A 23,540-nucleotide genomic window follows, 5' to 3' on the forward strand; every position below is an offset into this window, starting at 1 on the left:
CAGGCTCAAACTCACTTTCTCAGCTCTAAAGTCGGCAGTTCTAGACCTATGCCACCACTTCACCCACAAGATCAATAGCATTTTCAATATTATATACAAAAAAGTCATAGTTGTTGGTGATTTATCTTATGCAATTTACAACCATTGACAATGTCAATAGTCCTGGCTTGTTGTAGGTGTAATGCTACTTGTTGTGTTATATATCTGGATGAATGGACAGAAGCAGCAAAATACCAGTGGGCCAGCACACTATGCTGAGCACAGATTTTTAGCTTAAGTGTTTTAAGCCACGCCCTTAATTACGGCAATCACACCCCTATAAGAGACCCCCCAGCTTTTTCGTCCCACTTGAAGCCCTGTTCACACCTATTGTATCCTTTTCTTTCCTTCCCTCCTGTTCCCCTTAATAATCCTCCCATATACCTCCTAACCACATTTTACCTTAGTTTTGGGGCAAAGATACAGTTCTTTCTCCTCCACAATTGCTAATACTTTACTTATATATGCTCAATCAGAATTTTTCATTTTTAAACACTTTGGGGCTTTTGCAATAAATACTTATATTTCGTTTGTGCTGCTCTGTCAACCTCAGGTCTTTGCTGTGTTCCATGCTCTCTGAATTTGACTACTCTGTGTTTTTTAACTTAATTTAGCAGCTTAATTCGATTGTGGGAAACTAAATGCTTATCTGCATATATATTTATCGTTTTTGGATTATTACTACCATGAGCCGTGTTACATAAAGCAGCCCCTTGGGGCAACGGGCTTGCGCATACGCTTTTTGCACCCCCAGGGCAATTTGGTATTTCATAAGGGTGTTGCAGATGCTTTTTCGGTTCCTTCCATAATACCGATAGTGCCTGCGTACATGTAGCGGCAGTGCTATCTCTAGAGGGCGATCCCTCATGTGTATTGGGATGTGGACCCCATGCAAATGAGGGAATCTCTTTATCTTTGCACCGATGCCGCATTATGTACACAGACGCAAAGGCAAAGAAGCTGTCAGGAGGCACACTGAAAGTGCGCCACAAAACAGTGGCGCACTCTCCAATGGGCCCCTCCCAGTCAACCCCTTGCAAGTGGGTGCAGTCCCTCACGGCACCCGTCTTCAAGGGGCTCTCTACAAGGGGATATATAATCCCTCTTAAAAGTGCAGGTGGGTTGCCACCTGCATAGTGAAACAGGGAGCAACGTTTAAACAGCTACTCTATATTTCACTTGAATGTGCTACCCCCACTGCACCACAAGTTCGCCGCTGTCCCTTCATAAAAGGGCACACTTTTCCTGTTTGCGCACGGCACACCTACTGAAAGGAAAAGAGTGTCCTCTCTGTAATAGGGTCATAGGAGGGTTATTATATCTATGGCACTATGCTTCATTATCTTTTAAACTGTTGATTCATATGCAATTGTAATGTTTTCAAAAAGAACATCTTTAACGGTGCTTCAAATGGTGGTGGTATTATTAGAGATCACAAGTCAATGACAACCCAGGCACATCAGGGTGCACTAGAACGTTTTGCTTGATCTTTCCCATAATAGACAGCCATTTTGACATTGTAGATAAGGTATCCTTTCACAAGTACATGCACTGTCTCTATCAAGAGGACTGTAACCGTCAATCACAGGCCAAAAGAGAGAACTTTCAATTAATGCTCTGTGACCAATCTAGATCTGAGAAATCCTCTTGAGTGCTCAGGAGCCTGGTTTTCCAAATATACATTCTGTAGATTTATGGTACAAATATCCTCTCTTGATGGTAAAATGGACCTCAGAGTCACCATCACCAATAGTTGCTGTTTGATTAATCTGTTCTATTCTACATCCATTTCCGTGAAGATGTGAGGAATAAGGAATAAGGCGCAGTAATGAGAGAGGATTTGGAGAGGGATAAATGTACCTTACATCCAGAAATGATGGGAAAAAACAGGAAAAGGTAGTAGTTGCTAACAAGGAGCAGTGGGGGGCATGGCCTAAGTATGAAGCACGCCTATATGGTTAGGAAGGATCGATGTGACATCTGCAGGGAATGTGCTAGTAGATAGGAGGATGATCTGGGAAAAATAATGTTTTTTAAATTTGAATTTGATTTCATAATAAAAAGGCATTGAATCCATGTCGAGGACGCATGCAATTTATAACTTTGGAAACCAGGGTCTTTTGTTATGAAGCATGACCCAGGGACTAAGGATGATATTGAGCTTATAGTGGGTCTACTAGCAGAGGACAATTGTGACAGTTTGTTAATTACTCGCATCCCCCATTCACTCACACCCCCTTCCACTTACCCTTTCAGGTTGGCCACAATAAGGTACAATACATCTATTTTGGATTTTATCCTGTGCAGATCCCAGCGGCTTCTGTGAGGATACCAAAAGAGGACATCAGTCAATCATTCAACACCGAAGGGACCACCATATACCCCACTCCCTGCCTGAATACAGAAAATGTGTCTCTTATACTTGTTCTAGAGTCCCATGGATACTCTACCTGAGAAGTAAGTTGATCACAGACTATGGATATTCATCATAGTCATTAGGAATGATACATTTAATAGCAATGTTTATTTTTTCAGCCCATTTGAATATAGTTTTGTTAAGGAAGCTAAACGAACAATGATATAGCCATTAGGTTTGGCTTGCATTTTGAATCCTGCCTAAAATATTTTTTCAAAGCCTGCTTTGATATACAATGGATTTATGTGATAAAGAATTCAATGTATCATGAGTTCAGTGGGGGCTGCTACGCCAAGGCGGAGGAGCTCCACCCCACTGCTTTTAAAGGCAGTGTGACTAAAGGAAAAATAAAATGATAATAACTGAATGTTATTATCATTTTATTTGTTCCTGCTGCTTTGCGAGCGGGTGGTCGGGCCTGCTCTGCTGTCAGAGCATGGCAGGGGAGGAGTGGTGGGCACACTGAAGTGTGCATGATGCTTTGGCTGGCATTCAGGGGCTGGTCCAAACAGTCATGCGCACTTTCCATGTTTTCCGTCCAGGCAGCATTACAGCCTGGACAGGCCACCAGTCCCTGTTTGAGCGCCGAACCACGGCACTCAGACCAATCGCAACTCTGTATTGCAGCATTATGATTGGTCAGGGGAGCTTGGGTGCTTACTAATGACAATGCTGCAATGCTGCATTGTGATTGGTCAGGGAAGCCTGGGTGTGCTTCCTGGTTCCTGTTCCAACAGACAGATACGGAGCAGAGACGTGGGATACGGCGATAAGGTTACTGGTTTTTATTTACATTTTTATACATTCCCCTTCCTTCTTCCCCCGATCCATGCCGGCTGCCACTGCATGATATAGTGCATGTTTGAGATGTTAAACACTCAACACTGCATAGGAAGCAGAATAATACACTAAACAACTATACTCTGAGGTGTAAGAGAAGTACTCTATTGGGTGAAGCCAACATCTGCTCTATGTATATTTTGAAGAATTGGTAATAATAGGTACTACAAACAGCTGCAGTTTCAACCCTTCCCTAATAAAAAGAGCTTGCTCCAAGCAGCCAATTTAAAGTGCTGAAAGCAAATCAAGGGAGATAAACATGTGAGAGTCAAGCAGATTTTACAGATGTATAAAAATTCAAACAAATGCAGATACATTTTTTTTTAAAACAATACGGTATCTGAAGATGGCCAGTAAACAGAGCTTTGTGTTGTCCATCATAAATCAAACCACAACAGAAATGTGGCAGTGGCAACACTTAGGCGGCATAGGGAAACAATGGCCTTGTGCGGTAAGCAGCATGTAACAATGCAGCTATAAGGAAGCAGGACCAGTAAGAATAGCCATATCAGAGAATAGGGCTTTGGGGAGGCAGCCTACCAGCGGGAGGCCTGCCCCCGCCCCAGGGGTTTTTGGGCCGGGGGCTGCCAGAGCCCATTGGGCTGGTTGGGCTCCATTGGGCTGGCGTTGGGCTTGTTGGGCTTGGGGCTGGGCTAGTTTTGGGCTTCGCAGCCAGAGCCCAAAACTAGCCCCTAGTAGTTGTAGAAAGGTTAGGAAATTGCAAGTTGTGTTTATAATTGTTGCAGGGGGGAACATGTTTAGGGGAGGGGGTGGGGGGTAAAGTAGGAAGACAATATTTAGTGAGGTTTTGATTTGTACGGCACAGGCCAAGGGAACTTGTATGTAAGGTGCACCTGTGTCCAATAAAGCAGCCATTTTTCACACCAACAAGCTAATCTGTGGTCTGTGCTGCCCCCCTTTTTGGCCCAAACAGCATTATTGGAGACAGTAGCGCATGTGAGAAGTATAATGGCTACATCACGTAGGCAATATATGACCCCATGAAGCATGCAGCAGTCATACCTATCAGCAACCTAGGCAAGGTAGAACATGTGGTTTTTAAGCCCCCTAAGTTGTAAGCTCCCATGAGTGTATGTCTCCTAAATGTCAATCCAATGTAATGTTATGTTACGTTTTGTTATATACTTTACTAAGCAAATAGGCACTACACAAATATGTTACCATTTTAAATACCATGTCATGTTTTATCAGGGTTGTCACGTTACAGAATCCTACATGTTGGGAATCAAAGGAAATTCAACACTGTAGAACAACCAAGTCTTAAGTTGTTGCAGAAACCTTTGATGAGAGAAAGTTGTTCTAGAAATCTTTTCTAAGTGATGTGAGACGGAATCAAAAAGCAGGGACACCCAACATTGCCTCTTGAATGCAGAAGAGGAGGGTGAACCAAGGCTGAAAAGTCATATAGTCAGGCAGCATTTCCCTTGAGAAACTGTGGGGACAACCCACACACAGCTTTAGCTTTATGAACAACAAATACAAGTTTAACAAACATTGGCAAAGCCAAGAGGTCTGATCGCCATTTTCAGTTATAACCAGACCTACTAAGTTAGACTGGTGGCCTTTCACCTGTACACTGACATAAAGAAAAGGGAAGGAAATGCATGTACTGTAATATAGTTCAAACATAGTTAACAACTTTGAAAATTTGTATTGAGAGCACAGTAGTTTTAGGATTTGTCTCATCTAAAAAACGAACGCCAAGGAATTCCTGGACTTGGAATTGCGATACAAGTAGAAATTATTAATAGCTCCTTGATGTTTGCTCTTTCAATGGGCAAGTTAAAACTGTGGAAACGCATTCTGCAACACATATAGAAAGAGCACATCACCATTATTGATTGTTTATGTGCTGGAAGGTCTCCCTTCCTGTACATAAACAATCGCCTCTGGAGTGCAGGCACCCTTGTAACATGGCGGCAGGTTGACTGCGTTGATGCTAGGCTGCTTTTGTTTGCGCTAGCGGAAACACAGGGGTGTGCCCTATTCTTGTGAATATGGTGCATCCCGGTGTTTAAAAAATGTTGGAACGTGGCGTTGCCAAATTTAGTATAACACCGCACATTTTTTTAAATATGCCCCTGTGAATTAAAGGGGCATCTCAAGTTAATAATATATTTGCTAATACCTGCACTCGCTGTTTTTTTGCACTCCATGCGAAATAAAATTTCCCCAGCTACATCACTCTCAATACACATTTAAGCAATTAATGTTTTTGGGCTCATTTGGAGTATTTTGATGCTCCCTCATTTCACATTACTCAGGCTCTTTTGGAGTATTTTGTTGCTCCCTCATTTCACATTACTCAGCTACATGTTTATTGTAGTTGCATCAGTAATACAAAGTAACACTCATCTGATGTTGGAACAATTGATACACAGAGACTATTAGCAACAGAGTATTTTTTCATTCTTTTTGATTCTTTGTCACTTGTGGGCTCGGCAGGTTGCAAAAAAAAAAGGCCAATAAAGTGCGGTTGGGACGATCTTGCTGTGAATTTTACTATGTTTGTACATGAGTATAGTTGTTATAAAAATGCAACGGAGAACCGTGCGTCTGCTTATATGCATTTTGCACTGTGTACAATGTATATCAATAACTCAGCATTTCTCACAGCATAATTTATAGTTGGCAGTGAGCAGAGGTTACACCTTTCAGTTTCTGAGCTGTGCTGTCTGAAAAGTATATGAAGACTTGGAAGAATACATAGCCGCCTGGCCTGATGAACTAGGATCACCGCCTAAAGTATTAAAGGAAGTGAGAAACCTAGGAATTGCCAAGGACTCTATACTAGCGATGAATGCCCAAGTGGACAAACTAGCAAGATCAAGCTTTGTCACTAGAAAAACCCTGCGACAAATTTTCCCTCATTTGGGATTACCACACAAAATCCAAGCTACTGTCTCCCTTTTTCTGTCGAAACTCGATTAAGCCAATAGCCTCTACCACGGATCACCTTTAACGACCATGAAAAGACTACAACGGATTCAGAACTCGGCTGCCAGGCTACTCTTGCATATCAAACTGCGAGACCACATCTCACCTGCCTTGAAAGACCTGCATTGGTTACCGGTTGCCCGAAGATCCACGTTCAAGCTACTTAGTATCACCCACAAAGCAATACATGGAATGGGATCGCTTATCATCAGGAATATAATCACTAAACACTTTCAACAAAGGAACCTCTTCTCTAAAGAGGCATCTCGCCTCAAAATCCCAAGAAACAAGAAAAAAAAACATGGGTGGCACATCCTTCTGTGTTCAAGCAGCCAAGCTATGGAAATCATTACCCCCCAACATAAGATCCACCCACAACCATCTTATCTTCAGAAAACTACTCAAGAATTGAGTCTTACCCACATAAGCATCATTAGCAAACATACATTTACAGTCTATCCCCCTGTCTATAAGCATGTATGTTCAATATAGTTATGTACCTATCTTTGTGTATTGCTTTGTATAAACATGTTGTTAAAATTATGTTGTTAAAAAAAAATCATCTTTGGTCTGCATGTACTTACTTCCATTGTGCATCTATGTTCTCCATGTACTTGGATCTGTGTGTCTGTTACTTTTCTCCTGAAAAAGCATCTCCAATGCACTACCCTATTTCTCATCCTGTTCCTCTATCAATAGCTTTAATCTACATATTCTTACATCATTTATGCATCTATATACTTTCAATGTACTTATGGATCTATATATTTATCACTTTCTTCTAATTTAGCATTTCCAATGCACTACCCTATTTCCCAGCCTACACTTCTCTCAATATATCTTCTAGCCCAACTTTCTGACTCATCTCAAACTTCTTTCTACTACTCTTTCCAATGCACTACCTTATCTCTCACCCTATAAATCTATCAATATATCCTCTACATCCACTCTCGCATTTATCCCAAACCCCATACCACTACTATGATCCCCAAAATAACCCTTTCTAGATTCTCTCCTACTCTACCCCTCCTTGCATCATCTGACACCTCTTTTACTATACCGATCCCCCAAAACAAACCTTTCTAAACTCGTCCCTCTGACTCTTCCCCTCCAAAAACCCTTTGTACTCATCCAAAAGCCTCTTCCTACTGCTATGACCTAAAACAAAAGAAGAAAAAAAATCCTTCACTCTTCTATCCCTCCACTATCCTTTTCAATCAAAATAACAGACTAACATGTTCACTGCTCAAATTTCATATCCACTATACTAATTCACCACTAATCCTTTATGGGTTCTAGAATAGTGTGCTACTCGGCAATAAAGCGTATCAACACCCCATCAGGGTTACAAGTGCTATATAAATGCAAACCATTTCCCCTTTTTAACCCCTCCCCAACCCTTCTCAATCCAAATAACTGACTAACATATCCACCACTCAAAATAATTTCCTGTTTCATCATACTAACTTTCAACACTAAACCTTATGGGTTCCAGAGTAGGGTGCCACTTGCCAAAAAAGTGCTTCAAACCCACATCAGGGGTAACAGGTGCTATATGAATGCAAACCTTTCTTACCCTTCTATTCCTCAGCTATCCTTCACACAGCAAATAACTGAGTAATATCCACCACTGAAATTACTTTCATATTTCACAATACTAAATCACCACTAATCCTTTATGGGTTTCCGGAGTAGCATGCTTCAACACCCCATCAGGGGTAACAAGCGCTATATAAATACAAACCCCTTTTTCCTCTTCTATCCTTCTGCTATTCTTCCAAATCTAAATAACTGCCTAACCTATCCACCACTTAAAATGTACTTGCATGTTTCACAATACTAATTCAACACTAATCCTCTATGGGTCCCGGAGTAGCGTGCTACTCATCGAAAAAGCGCTTTGACACCTCATCAGGGTAGTAAGCGCTATACAAATGCAATTACAATACAATGCAATAGGCACATGGCCAAGTTGAAACGTTGGCAATGCATTAAAAAGGCGCTTGGTTCTGCACTGAAACATCACAGTCATGTATGGAAGGGCCTTAGGTTCCCTAAGGCAGCCCCTCCTGAAAAGAGGGCTCTCAAAAGCCATATAATAAAGTCAGAATAGAAAAGCCAAACTCTGAACACTGCAAGGGTTTACAGTTTAAAAAAATTACTGAGCAAAGCAATTGACACTTTACCCCTCAATCAACCACTCACAAGATCCAGCGCAGCTTTATGCACTCCATAATGATGGCAGCAGTAAAAGAGCAAAACAAAAGAATTTTTTTTTAAAAAACACTCTCCAAAACAATTTCGAACAGCAGGAAATATACACAACCACAAAATGCATTGGACTGATATCAAAACATGACAAACATTCCATCAGCCCAATACTTAAAGGAAGCTCTCCCACACAGGTAAAGGGCTGTCCCAGAATCCCTCTTTATTTGCCATATGGTGTGTTGACATTGTTAGTCTTTTCTGCTTCCATTCGTGTATCAGTTGGTATCACAAACACAAAGAAACCTGCCTTGTAATACCTGCATGGTCAAGAGAGTACTCATGAAAGCATTTCACACTCACGCTCTAGAGCTTTTTCCATACCATTAATACACCATAGAGACTCTAACACACTGTTCAGTTTGTCTCTCTACATAACCCTTGTGCTAACTGGGAAATTAGCACTCTAAATAAAACAAATTAGGCATCTTAGATCCTGCTAAGCATGTTGTAAACTGCTGCGCCTTACCCTAAATGTTAACCCGTGGCACAGGCTCTCTGGAGACACAGCCTTATACTACTTACCTCAATACCAGACGCTTGAGTTCCTGCATCCAGTAGTTTACTTTGAGTTGTCTCTAGAGATAGGCAAAACATATTTTAAATTAGCAATTACTTTTCTAACCAGATGGCAGGCCCTTGATCTATCAGACTGTTTTGTTGAATTGTCTTTGTTTTCAGATCATCACCAATTATAGGGTTTAATGTAAAACAATCTATGAACAATAAATGGAAATGTTTCTCACCTGTTCACAATAACTCTAATAGTCATACTATATAAATGTCTTCTGTGTTTACTATAAGACACAGTAGCTAGTGGGGCCTGGAACTGTGCCATAGCAGTGCAACAAGATGAGTGTCATAAAGATACAGCATGCATCCAGAGAAGTGTCTTCTCCCTATTGCACCCTAGTCTTTTTAAAGAGATCACTGCCCAATTCACGGGAAACAACCTTTACAACGCAACTTTTACCACGCAGTGCTGTTACAACGCAGGTTTCACTACGCATACCATTACAGCACATTACACTGGGGGGCGCTCTAGGATAGGGAATAAGTTTAATTTACTATCCAACACCTTCCCAAGTGACCACGGGGACTGGAGTTGGAATAGTAAATTAAACTATTCATTATCCAGCACCCCCAAGTGTAATGCGTTGTAATGGTATGCGTAGTAAAACCTGCGTTGTAACAGCATGCGTGGTAAAAGCATGCGTTGTAACGTCATACATCCCCAATTCACAGTCGGAATATTATAAAGAGCATATTTGCTGGTCAAACAAACCTAGAGGTAGAGATCAGTAGCATTATAAGAAACCCTCAAAAAGAAAAGAGGAGGGCCAGAATACTCACCAACAGGAGTTGGAAACACAAGGGCACCGAGTGGTGTTCATGCCAAGAGGCTGTATCTGAAATCAGTTTGTAAACCAGAAGCCATCCTTTCAGGAACACCACCAGCGAGAGCAGATCCATACATAGCAAGATTTATTTCAGTTCTCAAAGTCGAGAACCTAAGGTACATTCTAGAGACAACCTTTCGCTGGGACAAATGAACCTAGACCTACAGAAATGTTTTAGCAACTGTTTGAACTGAAAAACATCCTGTTAGTCAGTTTTCTGGTATTCAAATCTAGATCATTTCCTGCCTGGTAGTCTATGCCTATTCTATGGTTCCAAAAGTTTCAAAAACATTGGACACTAAATCTGGAAAAAATAATTCAATGATGATGAAGCCCTGGGATGACTTATGCGCGATATTAAATCATATTAGAACATTCGAATGTTGGGAGTACAATGGAGTGCTCTGGGCTTATAATGGCTGGTATAAACCTGGAGCTCCAACATTCCAATGTTTCTTTGTTCACAGCTCTGGCTGTGAACAAAGGCTTCAGGGAGCCTGAGGGGATTCCAATCCCCTCACGCTTCCAAAAGGCTTTGTTTTTTTTGTTAGAACATTCTGTCCTCTAGTGACAGAATGTTCTAATAGCCTTATAGCCCTTCGTAGATGGGCTATACCGCTATTAAAGTCCCTCTCCCTTGTTAAAGACCCTCGCCTACGGCTCGGGGCCTTTAATGCTGGAGAATGCCTTTAATAGCCGGTATAGCCCTCTACGGCGGGCTATAAGGCTATATTAACATAACATAGCCTAAGCCTATTGCTTGATGTTCACAAATATATTTATCAAAAAGAGAGGGGGGGACCCAAGGAGCTTATAAAGGTCCAGTGTCCGTGCTCCGAATGTCAATTTTTAACCAACAAAGAGGACAAAGTTCCTGTGCCAGGGTGCAAAAAGTCACCCATGCATCGTGGTGCAAAAAGTCACCCATACTTAAAAAATTGGAAGAAAAAGCAAGGAAAAAGAGAAAAGGAGATTCCTAGGTATAAAGGACCCAAAATTATAAGAGGGAAAGACATTGTGTTTCCTCTGTTGCCCTCACACACCCCGAAGAGTGTCATGCTTCATCATCGGGCGTTTGCTCCTCGTAGGGCCGGCGCTGCAATTCCCTACGGGTCCCAAGAAGGGTCACTTTATAGGAGATCTTTTGGAGGAATGCCGGATGATGCATGCGGGTGTGCGGGTTATGAGTCAAGAGGAGGGTAAAGGGAATTCGTGCCAGTGTGATATATTAAAATTGAAACAAGGGTAAACATGCAGCGAATTGGTGAAAAATATACCCTTGGCAGTCAATACTGCTAAAAATTATTGACCCAAGAGGCCTATTATGCCTAGGTGCCAATTGTCAAGGTCAACATGTTTCGCGCTTCCGTTGCCAAGAGGTCGTTAGCGCTTCGTCAGGACCATCAAGTAAAGAATATGTAAAGTGCACGTGATTTAGTGAGTTTAAAAATTACCCTCTTATCTCAATCAGGGTGGAGTAGAACCTGTGAACCCTTATCATGGTCACGGCTAATAGGTGGAGACCACTCCTGAATGAAGCCCTCTTATCTCAATCAGGGTGGAGTAGAACCTGTGAACCCTTATCATGGTCACGGCTAATAGGTGGAGACCACTCCTGAATGAAGCCCTCTTATCTCAATCAGGGTGGAGTAGAACCTGTGAACCCTTATCATGGTCATGGCTAATAGGTGGAGACCACTCCTGAATGAAGCATGTAGTTATCAGAAAAATGATGACCCACTCGCTGCCTGGCCTGACGATCTGGGAACACCGCCATTTAACCCCATAGTGACGTGAGAGGTAGGGTGACCAGGCGTCCCAGATTTGGCAGGACGGCCCCCGTTTTTCACCAGCTGTCCGGTTCACAAATATATTGCCAAGATGCAAAACATGAGTATTGAGGCATGTAACCAAGATGCCCGTTGGCAGGGTAAAATCTAGGTTTAAACTTAGGTGCATGTAAATAGGAATCCAAAGACTGGATCGACTAGGCTAGAGGTAGAGAATAAAGATTGTAAATTTAGGCTTCCCAGATATACACCAGACTGCCAACAAAGATCAGATTTTGGTCTCTAAATGCAGGCTGATATACCATAGCAGTCCAAAGCCCTCCCTTGTCATAAGTGTTTGAGAATATGTTCACCATCATAACATTTGACAAAGTAATGCAAATAAAGATTTACTTGTTTGTATTGCATTGAAATTTGGCAATCACTTTCCTGTTTAGCATCAAAATCTAGTTGTGATGGAAATCATACTTGTTAAAACATACAACTGAACAGATATAGTAAAGAGTAAGGCAGTGAAGGCAATAGCAGAGAATGTATGGGCACATGCACGAGCAGAGGAGGCATGACCAAAGCAGGCGTCTATAAACAGCCATTGTTGGAGGGATTGTGTAGGAGCATGGGCAATTTGCAGACAAAGGAAAAGAAGGGATGAGAAAAAAAGAAAGATGTATGGCCACAGGGTGTGAGGAGGTGATTAATGTTTACTGATGAGGCATGGCAGAGGAAGCAGAGACAGAAAGGAACTAAAGCAGAGTGAGTAGAAGATGCATCGACAGAGAAAACATTTAAATGGTTCTGAGGAAAGTTGTGAGTAACAGAATGAGCTTGGAGACAAGAGCGAAGGTTATGTTCAGAGGATCCACGGACAGTGGAGATGCACTCATGGGATTTATCAGCAAGGCATGGATAGAAACTGGCAATAGCAGTGGTAAGGGCATGGGTGGAACTAGCAATGCACAAGCATTGGCAAAGGAGGCAATAAAGAGATATGTGGGGAGGGCACAGCCAGAAGCAAAGGTGAATAGTACACGCCAATAGCCAAAGAACAAGTTCGCTCTTTCAATTACAGTTACATTTTTAGACGAACAAATAAATGGGGTTTGGGGATTTACCAATCCTGTACTCACCAAGCAGGAGGAGGAGCTCATTTGCTGTCTGTTTGGCTGCTTGTCCTTTGTGAGACAGAGGTTCCTGGGCAGAGATCTGCCAAAGAAAAGAAGACAATATTTAGTGAGGGGCCGAATATCATTTATGGTCCCACATACTGTAATGTGCAGAACAAGAGGATCTCTGATACTGTGAATAACAGAGCAGTGTGAAGTTAAGATCTTCCTCACAATCCCAGCTCTCTGTCTGGAGCCGAAATGCGTTTTTATTATCCCAAAAATTTTGGTAACTCTGGGTCCAAGTTGTTATTCTCATTCTAGGGAAAACTCATGCTAGCCAGAATTTGAAGCGGGATAACAGTCAAGAATGATAGATTCCAGGACCCGGTATCCTCAAACCAATTTGCAGCCAGCTCATACTGAGGCCACTGTGGAAAACAGAAAGCAGCTGAGGGGCTGATGCTTACATAAATGAGCAACCCAATCATTACGTTGGGCGATCAAAGGGTTTGAGATGTCAAATACACTACCCCTGAGCATTTTGGTGAAAATACATCTGTGAGTGTGATGTGTGTGTGCCACTGTTTTTTAAAAGCTGGTCTCAGGCAATTGCTGAGCAAATAGTTTTAATGTTAAAAGGGCTTTCTTTATGATTAGGCTGCTGTGCAATTGCCATTGAATGTGCATATATTATGGATGCTCCCTCAACAAGTCTGTGTTATTCAGGTGCAGCCGGCACAGGTAACCGGGGTGGGGCGGTGGGGCATTGGTGTGGAAGCAGGGCGATCAAGGGGGGAAGTGGACAGATGACGGGATAGTGAAAGTAAAATAAATGAATAAAACTGCTTACCTTGCGCTCGCCGCATCGCCTCATCAAGGAGGTTTTATTTATTTTTTTATTTTAATTTTTACTATCCTGTCATCTGCCCACTTCCCCCTTACCCGCCCGCCCAACCGCAGTTACCTGTGCCGGCCGTGCCTGGTGTTAGTACCTTTGTGAATGTAGAGCAGAGGCCAACTGATGAGCTCCGCTGCTCTGCTCTGCTGCTGCTGACCTTCTATTAATGGAAATACCTGACATCCCAAAGAGTTCAGACAAGCTGTCCCAGAATATTAAAAAATATATTTTCACCTCTTTCCAGAGACTTCCCATGATCAACCTCCTTGTACGGGTGGACTGAGTGCTAACTCTGCCAGGTGTGCACTTACCTTTCTGTGTAAACACTTGCTTGTTTCACCTCTGTAAGTTACCCTCCATCTGTCATTTCACAGTATATACTATTGTTCATCTGCTTGGCATAGAACCCAGGTCAGTCTCTACCCTGAGTGACTTGACCACCATTAGGAGCATTCCCCAGCCACATACATAGGTGGTCCCCTGATCATGCTAATCTATGCAGACGTCTAACACCTTTGCTAGCAAAATTGAGTTATTGCCCTTGTTGGACCTCATTGTCAACTTCCTCAGCAAGTAAGACATCTAGGCAGACTATAAGACATCATTGTCAAGATCTTTCCTTCCTGCACACCAAGCTGTTGACCCAGTCTCATTAGCACATTTGGGTTTGCAACTTCTATCAAAATCCTAACCAAAAACTTGTAGGCAAACCGGTTTTAGGCAAAAGCTCCAAATATGAACACTGAAAATTTTAATATTCATGTGTTAATGGGTTTTTTAAGTTCCCCTCTGGTCATCATCTTATAGTGATTGGGATCAGATATTGATTGTGAACAGTATGGTAATGGCCATACGAATCTGGTAAGTGGATGAGTACAGATCCTGGCCATTAGCACAACATTCACCTATCACTTCATATGAGAGCGAATCGCAGACTGCGAATTGTAAACAGCTTTTCCAGAAGTATCAGTACTCACATTCCCTTCTTTATGATAATATTGGCCTCTTCCCAGTTAGAAAGGAATAGATCTGTATTAAAAGTCTTCATTTCATGACTAACATCACAGTGACAGCAATCATTGCAAAGACAGAACAGGATATTATGATTATGAATTGGGAACTCAGTGCTGCTACTTTGTAGAGCATGTACAATTCGACCACAACAGATGCGATCTTCTCAAAATCTTAATTTAAGACTTTTATCCATTACTACATTTGCCTTAGTTCACAACCTGTTGTACTCACTTAAGAATTACTGTTATAGATATAGTGGGTGTTAGTTTTATCTCTTTAGCAGTGAAGCTAGGTGTTGACCTTTTTTACCAAGTGAATTGAGAAACAGAATATCTTGGTCATTCCTTAGCTGTCGATAAGTGAATAATGTGCTCAGTCTCCTGCTATAGACCTAGTGACTGGAGTTCTGTGATCCTTGCTATGAAAAAAGTGGGTATGATATCACTCACAAGCTAGGGAAATCACCACCTTTCGAGACAGCGGATTACTGTGCTTATGACGAGTTGACCTTGTCATGATTCTATAGTATTCAAGGAATGTCAGCACAGGACGGGAAAACCCCTTAGCAGCCAAGGTGTTAAAGTGTTGTGCTTTAAAGACAATGGGTGGCATTTTCAGCACTCTGTGATGGAGATAACAAGGGACTTTTTTTAGTGCTCTCTCATGAGAGGTGTCAGTGAATGGGCAGGAGTAAAGTCCACATCTCTACTATATAATCAGCATGTGTGTCCATCACACGAACTGATCATCTTTATTGTTCAGAAGATACAGTGATTTCATGATAGAAGAGTCTCCTCAATAAATCCCCTACCATGTTGTGCAGTGCTGCAAACCCTTCCGGTAAAGAAGCCTCCTTGCAAGCTTTGGTGACACCAGCTCTAAGGAAATGTTCGAGAGGCTGAATGGAAAAGAACATGAAGTTAGTAAGGGGGAAGCCTTTAGAAAGAGATCACTCATCCATATGGCTTTCAATTTCATTCAGCACATTCATTTCCAACTATATTAAATGATTACTTCACATAAACAACAGATCTTGACCAACTAAGCAACGCAATCACAGCCATCTGACACCACTTGGCATATGGCCCTTCCTAGTGATGAATAAGCATCACTTTAAAAATTTGAGGAAAATATCAAGCTCCATCTTCAGGAAAAGAGTTCCAGGCAGTCAAGGGGATTGAAGTGATCTAGATCCTTGTGGTGGACTGGTGATCCACACTCTCAAGGGGGTCAGTGGTTGACTGGGGAGAGGTGATCAGTATCACCACGAAGGAAGAAGTGATCAGAAGCTTTACAGGGTGAGAATCCTCAAAAGGTAGTATAGTGTGATCTTCTGTGGCCAGTGAAGTTCAGGATCCCAAGAGATTTGATGCAAATACCCAAAAGGGAGAGGTGATCAGAATTCTCAGAGGGGAGAGTTGATACGAATCTTAAGATAGAAGTTGTTGATGAGGCTGCTCTGGGGGGAAAGGTGACATTGGGTGTTACAAAGTGTATATGGTCAGTTTCCCAGCTTCTAGATGTTTTCTATAGGACATTTATGAGGCACATATGAACTATAGCTATTAAGAAAACATACAAGGGCAGACTTTTAAAAATGTGATAACCTTTTCCAAAGTATATAAACCAACTCATGAAAAATAAGGTAGATGTTGGTCCAACGATGGAGGTTAAAGGGAATTAGTGATCTGGATCCCCAGTAGGGGCCCATGATTAGAATTCTTATGAGTGGTATGAAGTGCAATTGTAACAATGAAACCAGTTGGTTATTGTGTCTGTCTCAATATGGGGATTATAGAAAAAGGAAAAATAATTTATACATTAAAAAGTTGTGAACAAGTTTGTTTTTATTTCCCAGTGAGGCAGGAAGGCTAAGGAATGGAAGGAAGAAAAAATGAAATGGTCTTGATTCAAAGTTTTGCTTTTTTGACACACTGAATCTCCAAAAGCATTACTTTCCTATGTAGTGGTGCAGCGACCACACAAAAAGGCAGTTACTCCCAAGAAAATTGAAAATTAAAGGGTTTTAAAAAAATAATGCACCAGTGTAAATAATTTCTGTGATTCCTTAGATTCCATCTGCACTACTGTGACCCTCATTATGAGTGGCCTATCATAATCTGCTATTTCGATGTGAGTCTAGGAAGGGCAACTAACAAGGACTCCCATTTTGGGAGCAGTAACATATGGGAGTCACATTTCATTTACTGTACTTGTTTTTCCTCGGGGCTTTTGATGAAACACAATAGAGCTACCATATTCCTTCAAACCTCATGATTACAATGAGACCTGCACCATCAGAATTATTGTGCCACTTGTAATGAAGGCCCAACTATGATATCCCCGGTGAAAAAAGAGAAGACCCAGATAATGACCGCTCAGATCTGTGCTCCAGGTCAGGTGTGTTGAAAGCTATAGAAAAACCCAACAGAGATCTGAAAGACAAGCAGAGAATACCCCCTACATCATCTGCGGCGTCCCCCAGGGCTCATCCCTCAGCCCAGCACTGTTCAATGTCTACATGGCCCCCTCGCACAAGTGGCCCGCCATCACGACCTCAACATCATCTCCTATGCCAACGACACCCAGCTCATCCTCTCCCTCACCAAGGACCCACACACCGCCAAAACCAACCTCCACAAGGGAATGAAGGCCGTTGCCGACTGGATGAGGAGCAGCCTTCTGAAACTGAACTCGGACAAGACAGAGGTCCTAATCCTCTGACCCACCCCCTCAGCCTGAGACGCCTCCTGGTGGCCAACCACTAGGGAACAGCACTGACACCCACCGACCATGCACGCAACCTAGGATTCATCCTCGACTCCTCCCTCTCCATGTCTAACAGGTCAACGCTGTCTCCTCCTCCTGCTACAACACCCTCCGCATGCTCCGCAGGATCTACAAGTGGATCCCGACCGAAACAAGAAGAACGGTGACACAGGCCCTCGTCAGCAGCAGACTGGACTACGGCAATGCACTCTACGCAGGAATCCCAGCCAAACACCTACGACGACTACAACGCATCCAAAACGCCTCCGCCCGACTGATCGTCAAAGTCCCCCGCCGCAGCCACATCATCCCCCACCTGAGAGACCTACACTGGCTCCCCGTCGACAGGAGGATCACCTTCAAGCTCCTCACCCACGCACACAAAGCACTTCACAACGCTGGACCAGCCTACTTGAACAGCAGACTCAGCTTCTACACCACCACCCGCCAGCTCCGCTCCGCGAGCCTCGCCACTGTCCCCCGCATCCAGCGAACAACCTCCGGCAGCAGGTCCTTCTCCTACCTCACCGCCAAGACCTGGAACACCCTCCCGACCCACCTACGGCAGACCCAAGACCTACTCACCTTCAGAAGACTCCTTAAGACCTGGCTCTTCAAGCAATAGCGGCACCCCCCTCCCCTCAGCGCCTTGAGACCCTCACAGGTAAGTAGCGTGCTTTGCAAGTACTCTGATTGATTGATTGATTGATTGATTGATTGATTGATTGAACACAACATTTTCTCACTTGACACCCCCTTATGATTCTCTTTGATAAATCAAGGACATAATTCATACAAACATACAGTAGATATTTCTGAGGGGTACATTTGCCCCAGACATACCTTTATCAGGCCAAAGGTGTTCTCTTTCGGCAGGCTTGCCTGGAGGTATAATACCTCTCGGAACACCCCTGGTAGTTCCAAAGCCAGCTGGTCTGGGGGAAGCAGAGTCGCCATTGGTCCAAGTGTCAGTAACACCTGTTCACGGATCTACAGGAAGTAACACAGAAGAAAGTACATGCCTCTGACCTCTGTATGTGTGAAGCAAGGGGAAACGTACTGTTTTTGTATAGCAAAATACTTGTGGTGGAGATGCATGTTTATGTCAGGAGGTTCTTACCATAGCCAAAAGGTAACATTTCTATCCCAATTGGAGAAGTCACAGTTTCTTGTTTTATTTATCCCATTTTACAATGACTTTGCAGAGGAAGCCAACTTCCTCCTATCCGTATTGGGGTCTCAGTAGATAATAGTAGCATGCTTTGTTTCTCTCAAGAATCCGTTCTGACTTGAAAACTTACCTTGCACTTTTCCTTGGTGTTCATGCATGGAATGTCAAGATAGACCTTGCAGATAACATAGCCCTTCAAATATTGCGGAACAAGCTTTGCTTCTGTGCTCCGGGCAAATGCCCAACTTAAGGATTGAAAGGCTGCAGAGAAAATACAAATCAGTTCTGCCCAGTTTGCTCACTTATGCTCTGCCTATACACACCCTTAGCCCTACCAACTTTCCCCTTCCCCAGAATGCAGGCTTGTGGTGCATGAAAATCAAGGGGAGGGTGGGCAGTTTTTAATGACTTTTGACACATTCTAATACCTCAGCTGTCACTCAAAATAATACAGAGCACATCAATTTTACACACAATGTATAGAATCTGACCATTTTATGAAGAAAAGCAAAATCATTTCTCAGAGATTAATTAAAAACCCAGAAGCTTTTGGAAAAATTCTCAGACAAACTCTGAGGCTGTTGATTAAAATGATACATACATATAAAATTATCCCTGGTGTTTTCTGAAAAATTGAAAGTATCCTTGCAGTGGGTGCTCGCTCCATCCAGTTTCAGAGAAGCTTCCTAATAGTTTATACTTACCGCGGCAGAAATACCAACACTGGGCGAAAGTTCTTGCTTTCTTCATGATGGGTAGAAAGCGTTCAAGGATTAAACCCTCAGAATACTTCATTATGGATACTGTGAGGTGACAACAAAAAAACACAGCTCAGACTGGTTGCATAGTGGAGGCAAAAGCCTGTGGTGTCCGGGTGTACACAGGTGCCACAGCAGAGATGGGAGTCCTGTAGTGCCCTTCAAACTGAAACATACAACAGATAGACCTTAGGACTGGGATGTACTTTGAATTGAATGGTTTGCGTTGCTCCCTGGGTGGGAGGACGTCTCCAATTGCACTTATTTATATTTAAATAAATTATTCACTCTTTTAAATTATTTTCCAAATCAATTTTATTCATTGTTGCTTTTTAATCCATTGTGTCATATTACTTTCTTCAGTAATACAAAGATGTGTTCTTTTCACACATTAATGCCTTATCATGCCCAAAGGAGTGCAATTGGAGATGCCCTCCCGCCCAGGGAGCAACGTAAACCATTCATTGAATTCATCCTCATACTCAGGAGGATTTCCCAATTTGCACCAACGACCATAACACCGATTGAAATAACATAAGTACACAGGAGTGCTACGGTCCTTATATAAAGGGAGAGCCTTGGGTTGCACATTGGGTGTACATTGGAGTGAGATGAGTGGCCCAACAGAGAGACGGTGCAGCCTTTGGGATTCTTTCGATCTGACACAGTCGGCACACAAAGACTTAGAAGAGTACTTTTTTAGGTCCTTTCTGGAGACTAGCTATGTTTCCTTGTAGGAGATTCTGGGAAATGGACAGCCAATTCCCTGAGAGTCAACGTCTAAAGGGAGGTTCTCTTCATTCTGTGATCTCACAGTAGTATCTGGTTACTGGTGTTTCAAGTACAAGAGGCCATACTTGTTAGAAGGGTTGCTCATGAATTCCCTAGGCCCTGAACCTGGGAGCATCAATTTCCCCCAAATTAGAGGTCAGAAAGTTAAACTTAAGTGGAAGGGAGAGGGGCTAACAAGTAACAATGATATCACAGAGAGAGTACCAAATATGCTAAGTTAAATTCTGCGAGAAATTGTATGGATCAGTAACCTAATTTAAAATGTTCAAGTGAGACAGGCAAAGAAAACTACTAAGTGGAAAAGCAGGAGCTGAGAACCAGATTGGAATATACATTTCCAAGAAGCAGGCAGTAAGCAGGCTGATGGCTCAACCGTCTTTATCTGTTGTTAAACCCTATGGTTCTAAATTTAACTGCCAGAACTACTTAGGTTGAGATTTCACAGTGCTGTACTCTCCTAACCGGAGACCCATGTCTGTAGGTATCACTACCCCATTGTGCTTTGAACATCATCTATCTTGGATTGTGTGATAATTGTACCAATAGTGTCCAACAGAACTTAATCCATTTCCCACTTCACTTAGCATGGTCTTCCCTGATGTAAGGATCTCTCAAATGCCAGGCAACTTACCATGACCTTGAATGACTTTTTGAAGGCACAATGCAACATATGGATGTGGGATGGCCGCCATCTCAAAAAGACCCAGGATGTTCCTAAGTACCACGTCGGGAAGCCAGCGAGCAAGCTCCACCATCACTCTGCAGCCGACTTTCTCCACGTCTGTGAACTCGGACAGCTGCTCAAGATGATGGGAGATCAGTTAGCAATGAAGACAGACTGCTTTAAAAAACAATCCCTAGTATCAAACCGGCAGACCATAATCTTTAATTCTGTAGAATGTAATATCTCAACTTGAGGCTAGGAACATAGCTTTTGTCAAATACTAAGGGGGAGATTTTCAAACCATTTGCGCTGGTTTGGTGCCACAAAAGTGGTTCTAACCAGCGTGAATACTTTTTTTTGCTATTTTCTTTCCAGCGCAAAACTTGATTTGTGCTGGAAAGCACCCTATCAGCTGCGCAAAGCACTGCTTTGCGTTACTTTTCACCGAGGGGGCTTACATGGGTGGTACATGGGCGTTCCCATGCAACCACCCAAGCCTTTTGATGCAAAACCATAGTTACAAAGATTTGTAAACATGATTTTGCACCAAAGGTTAACACCCCTCCAAAGGAGGCGCTAACAGGAGAAATGCTTTAATTTCTCTGTGCTTTTCCAAGTTTCCATGCATGCTGCACATATGCAAAGTGGGAAAAGCTTTGCATCATGCCTAGCATAGTATTTTTTACAGGAAGGGTACCCTTCATGTACAAAACCTATGCTACACTCTTGCACGCACCCTAGCGCTGCAGCACTAAGGTGTGTGCATGGTACACAGCTGCTAAAATTAGCGCCGGCACAAGGGAGGGGGAGATAGCCCCTCTCCCGCTCCCTCTCTGTCACGCACGTAGCACCGCCTCGCTGGGGGCTCCGCTGCGTGACTTTTTAAAAAGATCCCCCTAACTGTGGTGCCAAAAATCCCTGAATATGATGTCTATGACTGCAGTTGGGAGACCGTGAGCTCAAGATCCATCATCAGTAAACCTTGACTACAGTGACAGAAGGTAGAAGGCCTGAGTAGCCCAATGCACAATGCATGTATGTGTGTGCTGCATGGAGTAGCTGCACTGCAATGCTGAAATGAGTATAGTGTGTGTTTGAAGATAGATGGTCTATGCAGACCAAAGCACATAGCATGTATGTATATGTTGCATGGAGTAACGCATTACAGCAATTTAATAGGATGTTTCACAGGTGCACTCAAAGCATACCACAAAATTACTCAGATCAAGTGTTTACACATCACTTAGTAAATGATAAGTGCCCGAGTGCTGAGAAAAGAACATCATAAGATATAGTAATATTATATAATCTACCTGAGAATCAAGACATTTGCCTTTTTTACTAATTCAGTGGGCTTATTCCTTATGAGGGAAAGAATCCTGCAAACAAGATTGAGATGGTCAGGATTGCTACTCCTCACTACACTCCTCCTCACTCCTCATCTCTCCCCGCTACACCACCAAAAGGGGATGCTTGTCAAACGAGTGATCAATGAGCCCACTGCAGCGTCTGGGATGTGGAGGAGGGATAGTTGTGGGGGAAGGTATCTTGTCACCTGAAGGATGGCAGATATGACTTGAGCAGTTGTTACCAGGTTTTTAGTTTGTCTCTTTGTAAGAGTAGTGAGTTCACTTATCCTAGACAGTGAAGCTTATTATCTATAATTTCCTTGACGAGGGGAACCTCAAAAGTGGCTGACACAGATCTAGATGTAGGTGAGCCTGCAAAACGTCTACCTGATCATTTCTATGCATTGCGAACTTGTTGCTCGTATTGACAGCCAAAACATTGACAAGTATATAAAGGTATAAATATAGATTATTTCAACTTTGTTAAACTCCACATACACATACCTATGACATTTGTATCTTTACTGTGCATGAATGTTGAGTTAATAGTAAATCTGTACTTACCAATTTACACTTCCACAATATTTGTTTTTTAAAATATTTTTGCTAAGATATTCTTGTAGCAAATATTTCTGTAGGTAATATTGTTACTTACAATCATTTAAGCAGCTAGCCTACTTTAGGTATATTTTATACCCTATTAATGCATTATTAAATGCTCTGACCACTGAAATATGGATGCTAGTATGAATAAACAACAGTAACTTTCGACCTCAATTGAAACTAATGAGAACTGCCGCACATCCCTCGTCTAGGTATTCCTAATCATGTCTAACTCATGGTGCTCCTGTGGTGAGCTAATTGCCCCGTATCTCTGAAAAGAATGTGTAAAGTCAGAAAGTTCCTGAATTTAGATAATCTGGTAGAGACTATCACAATGTTTTCAAATGTGTTATTTAGAAGCATCTACTTCTCTGACTCCACAAAAATAATTACATTATATGGTGGAGAACTAGTCCTGCTAACTTATATGCAGATAAACATGTGTTATCAGTGTAGGCATCAGAACATATTCTGAAACATCTGAAAACAGCACTTTTCTCTTGCTCCTTGTGCTTCTAAGAGAATTTGAGCCCAGTTCCCCATAAAGATGAAAATTCGACCCTCAACACCTCCATACTCTCGCCACTGAAACATATGCCCTCGAGAGACATGACAAAAGGCCTAACCCGGCATGGAAAGTCAACTCGAATTACTATCTCCATCGAACTATATATCCACAATCGGCATAACCGATTGTTTAACTCA

The 23,540-nt window shown here is 42.4% G+C and overlaps 1 protein-coding gene across 1 annotated transcript in view; it reads right to left on the minus strand.

Moving 5' to 3' along the window:
• LOC147708651 (uncharacterized) overlaps nucleotides 1-18,823 on the minus strand; it is a 211,925-nt gene extending 193,102 nt beyond the window's left edge. The window contains exons 1-6 of the mRNA XM_086925377.1: nucleotides 18,800-18,823; nucleotides 18,342-18,488; nucleotides 15,541-15,627; nucleotides 12,839-12,914; nucleotides 9,047-9,099; nucleotides 2,288-2,359 (exon numbers count right to left, since the gene is read on the minus strand). Coding sequence (XP_086781503.1) covers nucleotides 2,288-2,359; nucleotides 9,047-9,099; nucleotides 12,839-12,914; nucleotides 15,541-15,627; nucleotides 18,342-18,488; nucleotides 18,800-18,823 — 459 coding nt within the window. The remainder of the gene's footprint in view (nucleotides 1-2,287; nucleotides 2,360-9,046; nucleotides 9,100-12,838; nucleotides 12,915-15,540; nucleotides 15,628-18,341; nucleotides 18,489-18,799) is intronic.
• Between the last annotated feature and the right edge of the window lie 4,717 nt (nucleotides 18,824-23,540).

Source organism: Lissotriton vulgaris, chromosome 6 (assembly GCF_964263255.1).
Source record: "Lissotriton vulgaris chromosome 6, aLisVul1.2, whole genome shotgun sequence".
Lineage (NCBI taxonomy): Eukaryota > Metazoa > Chordata > Amphibia > Caudata > Salamandridae > Lissotriton > Lissotriton vulgaris.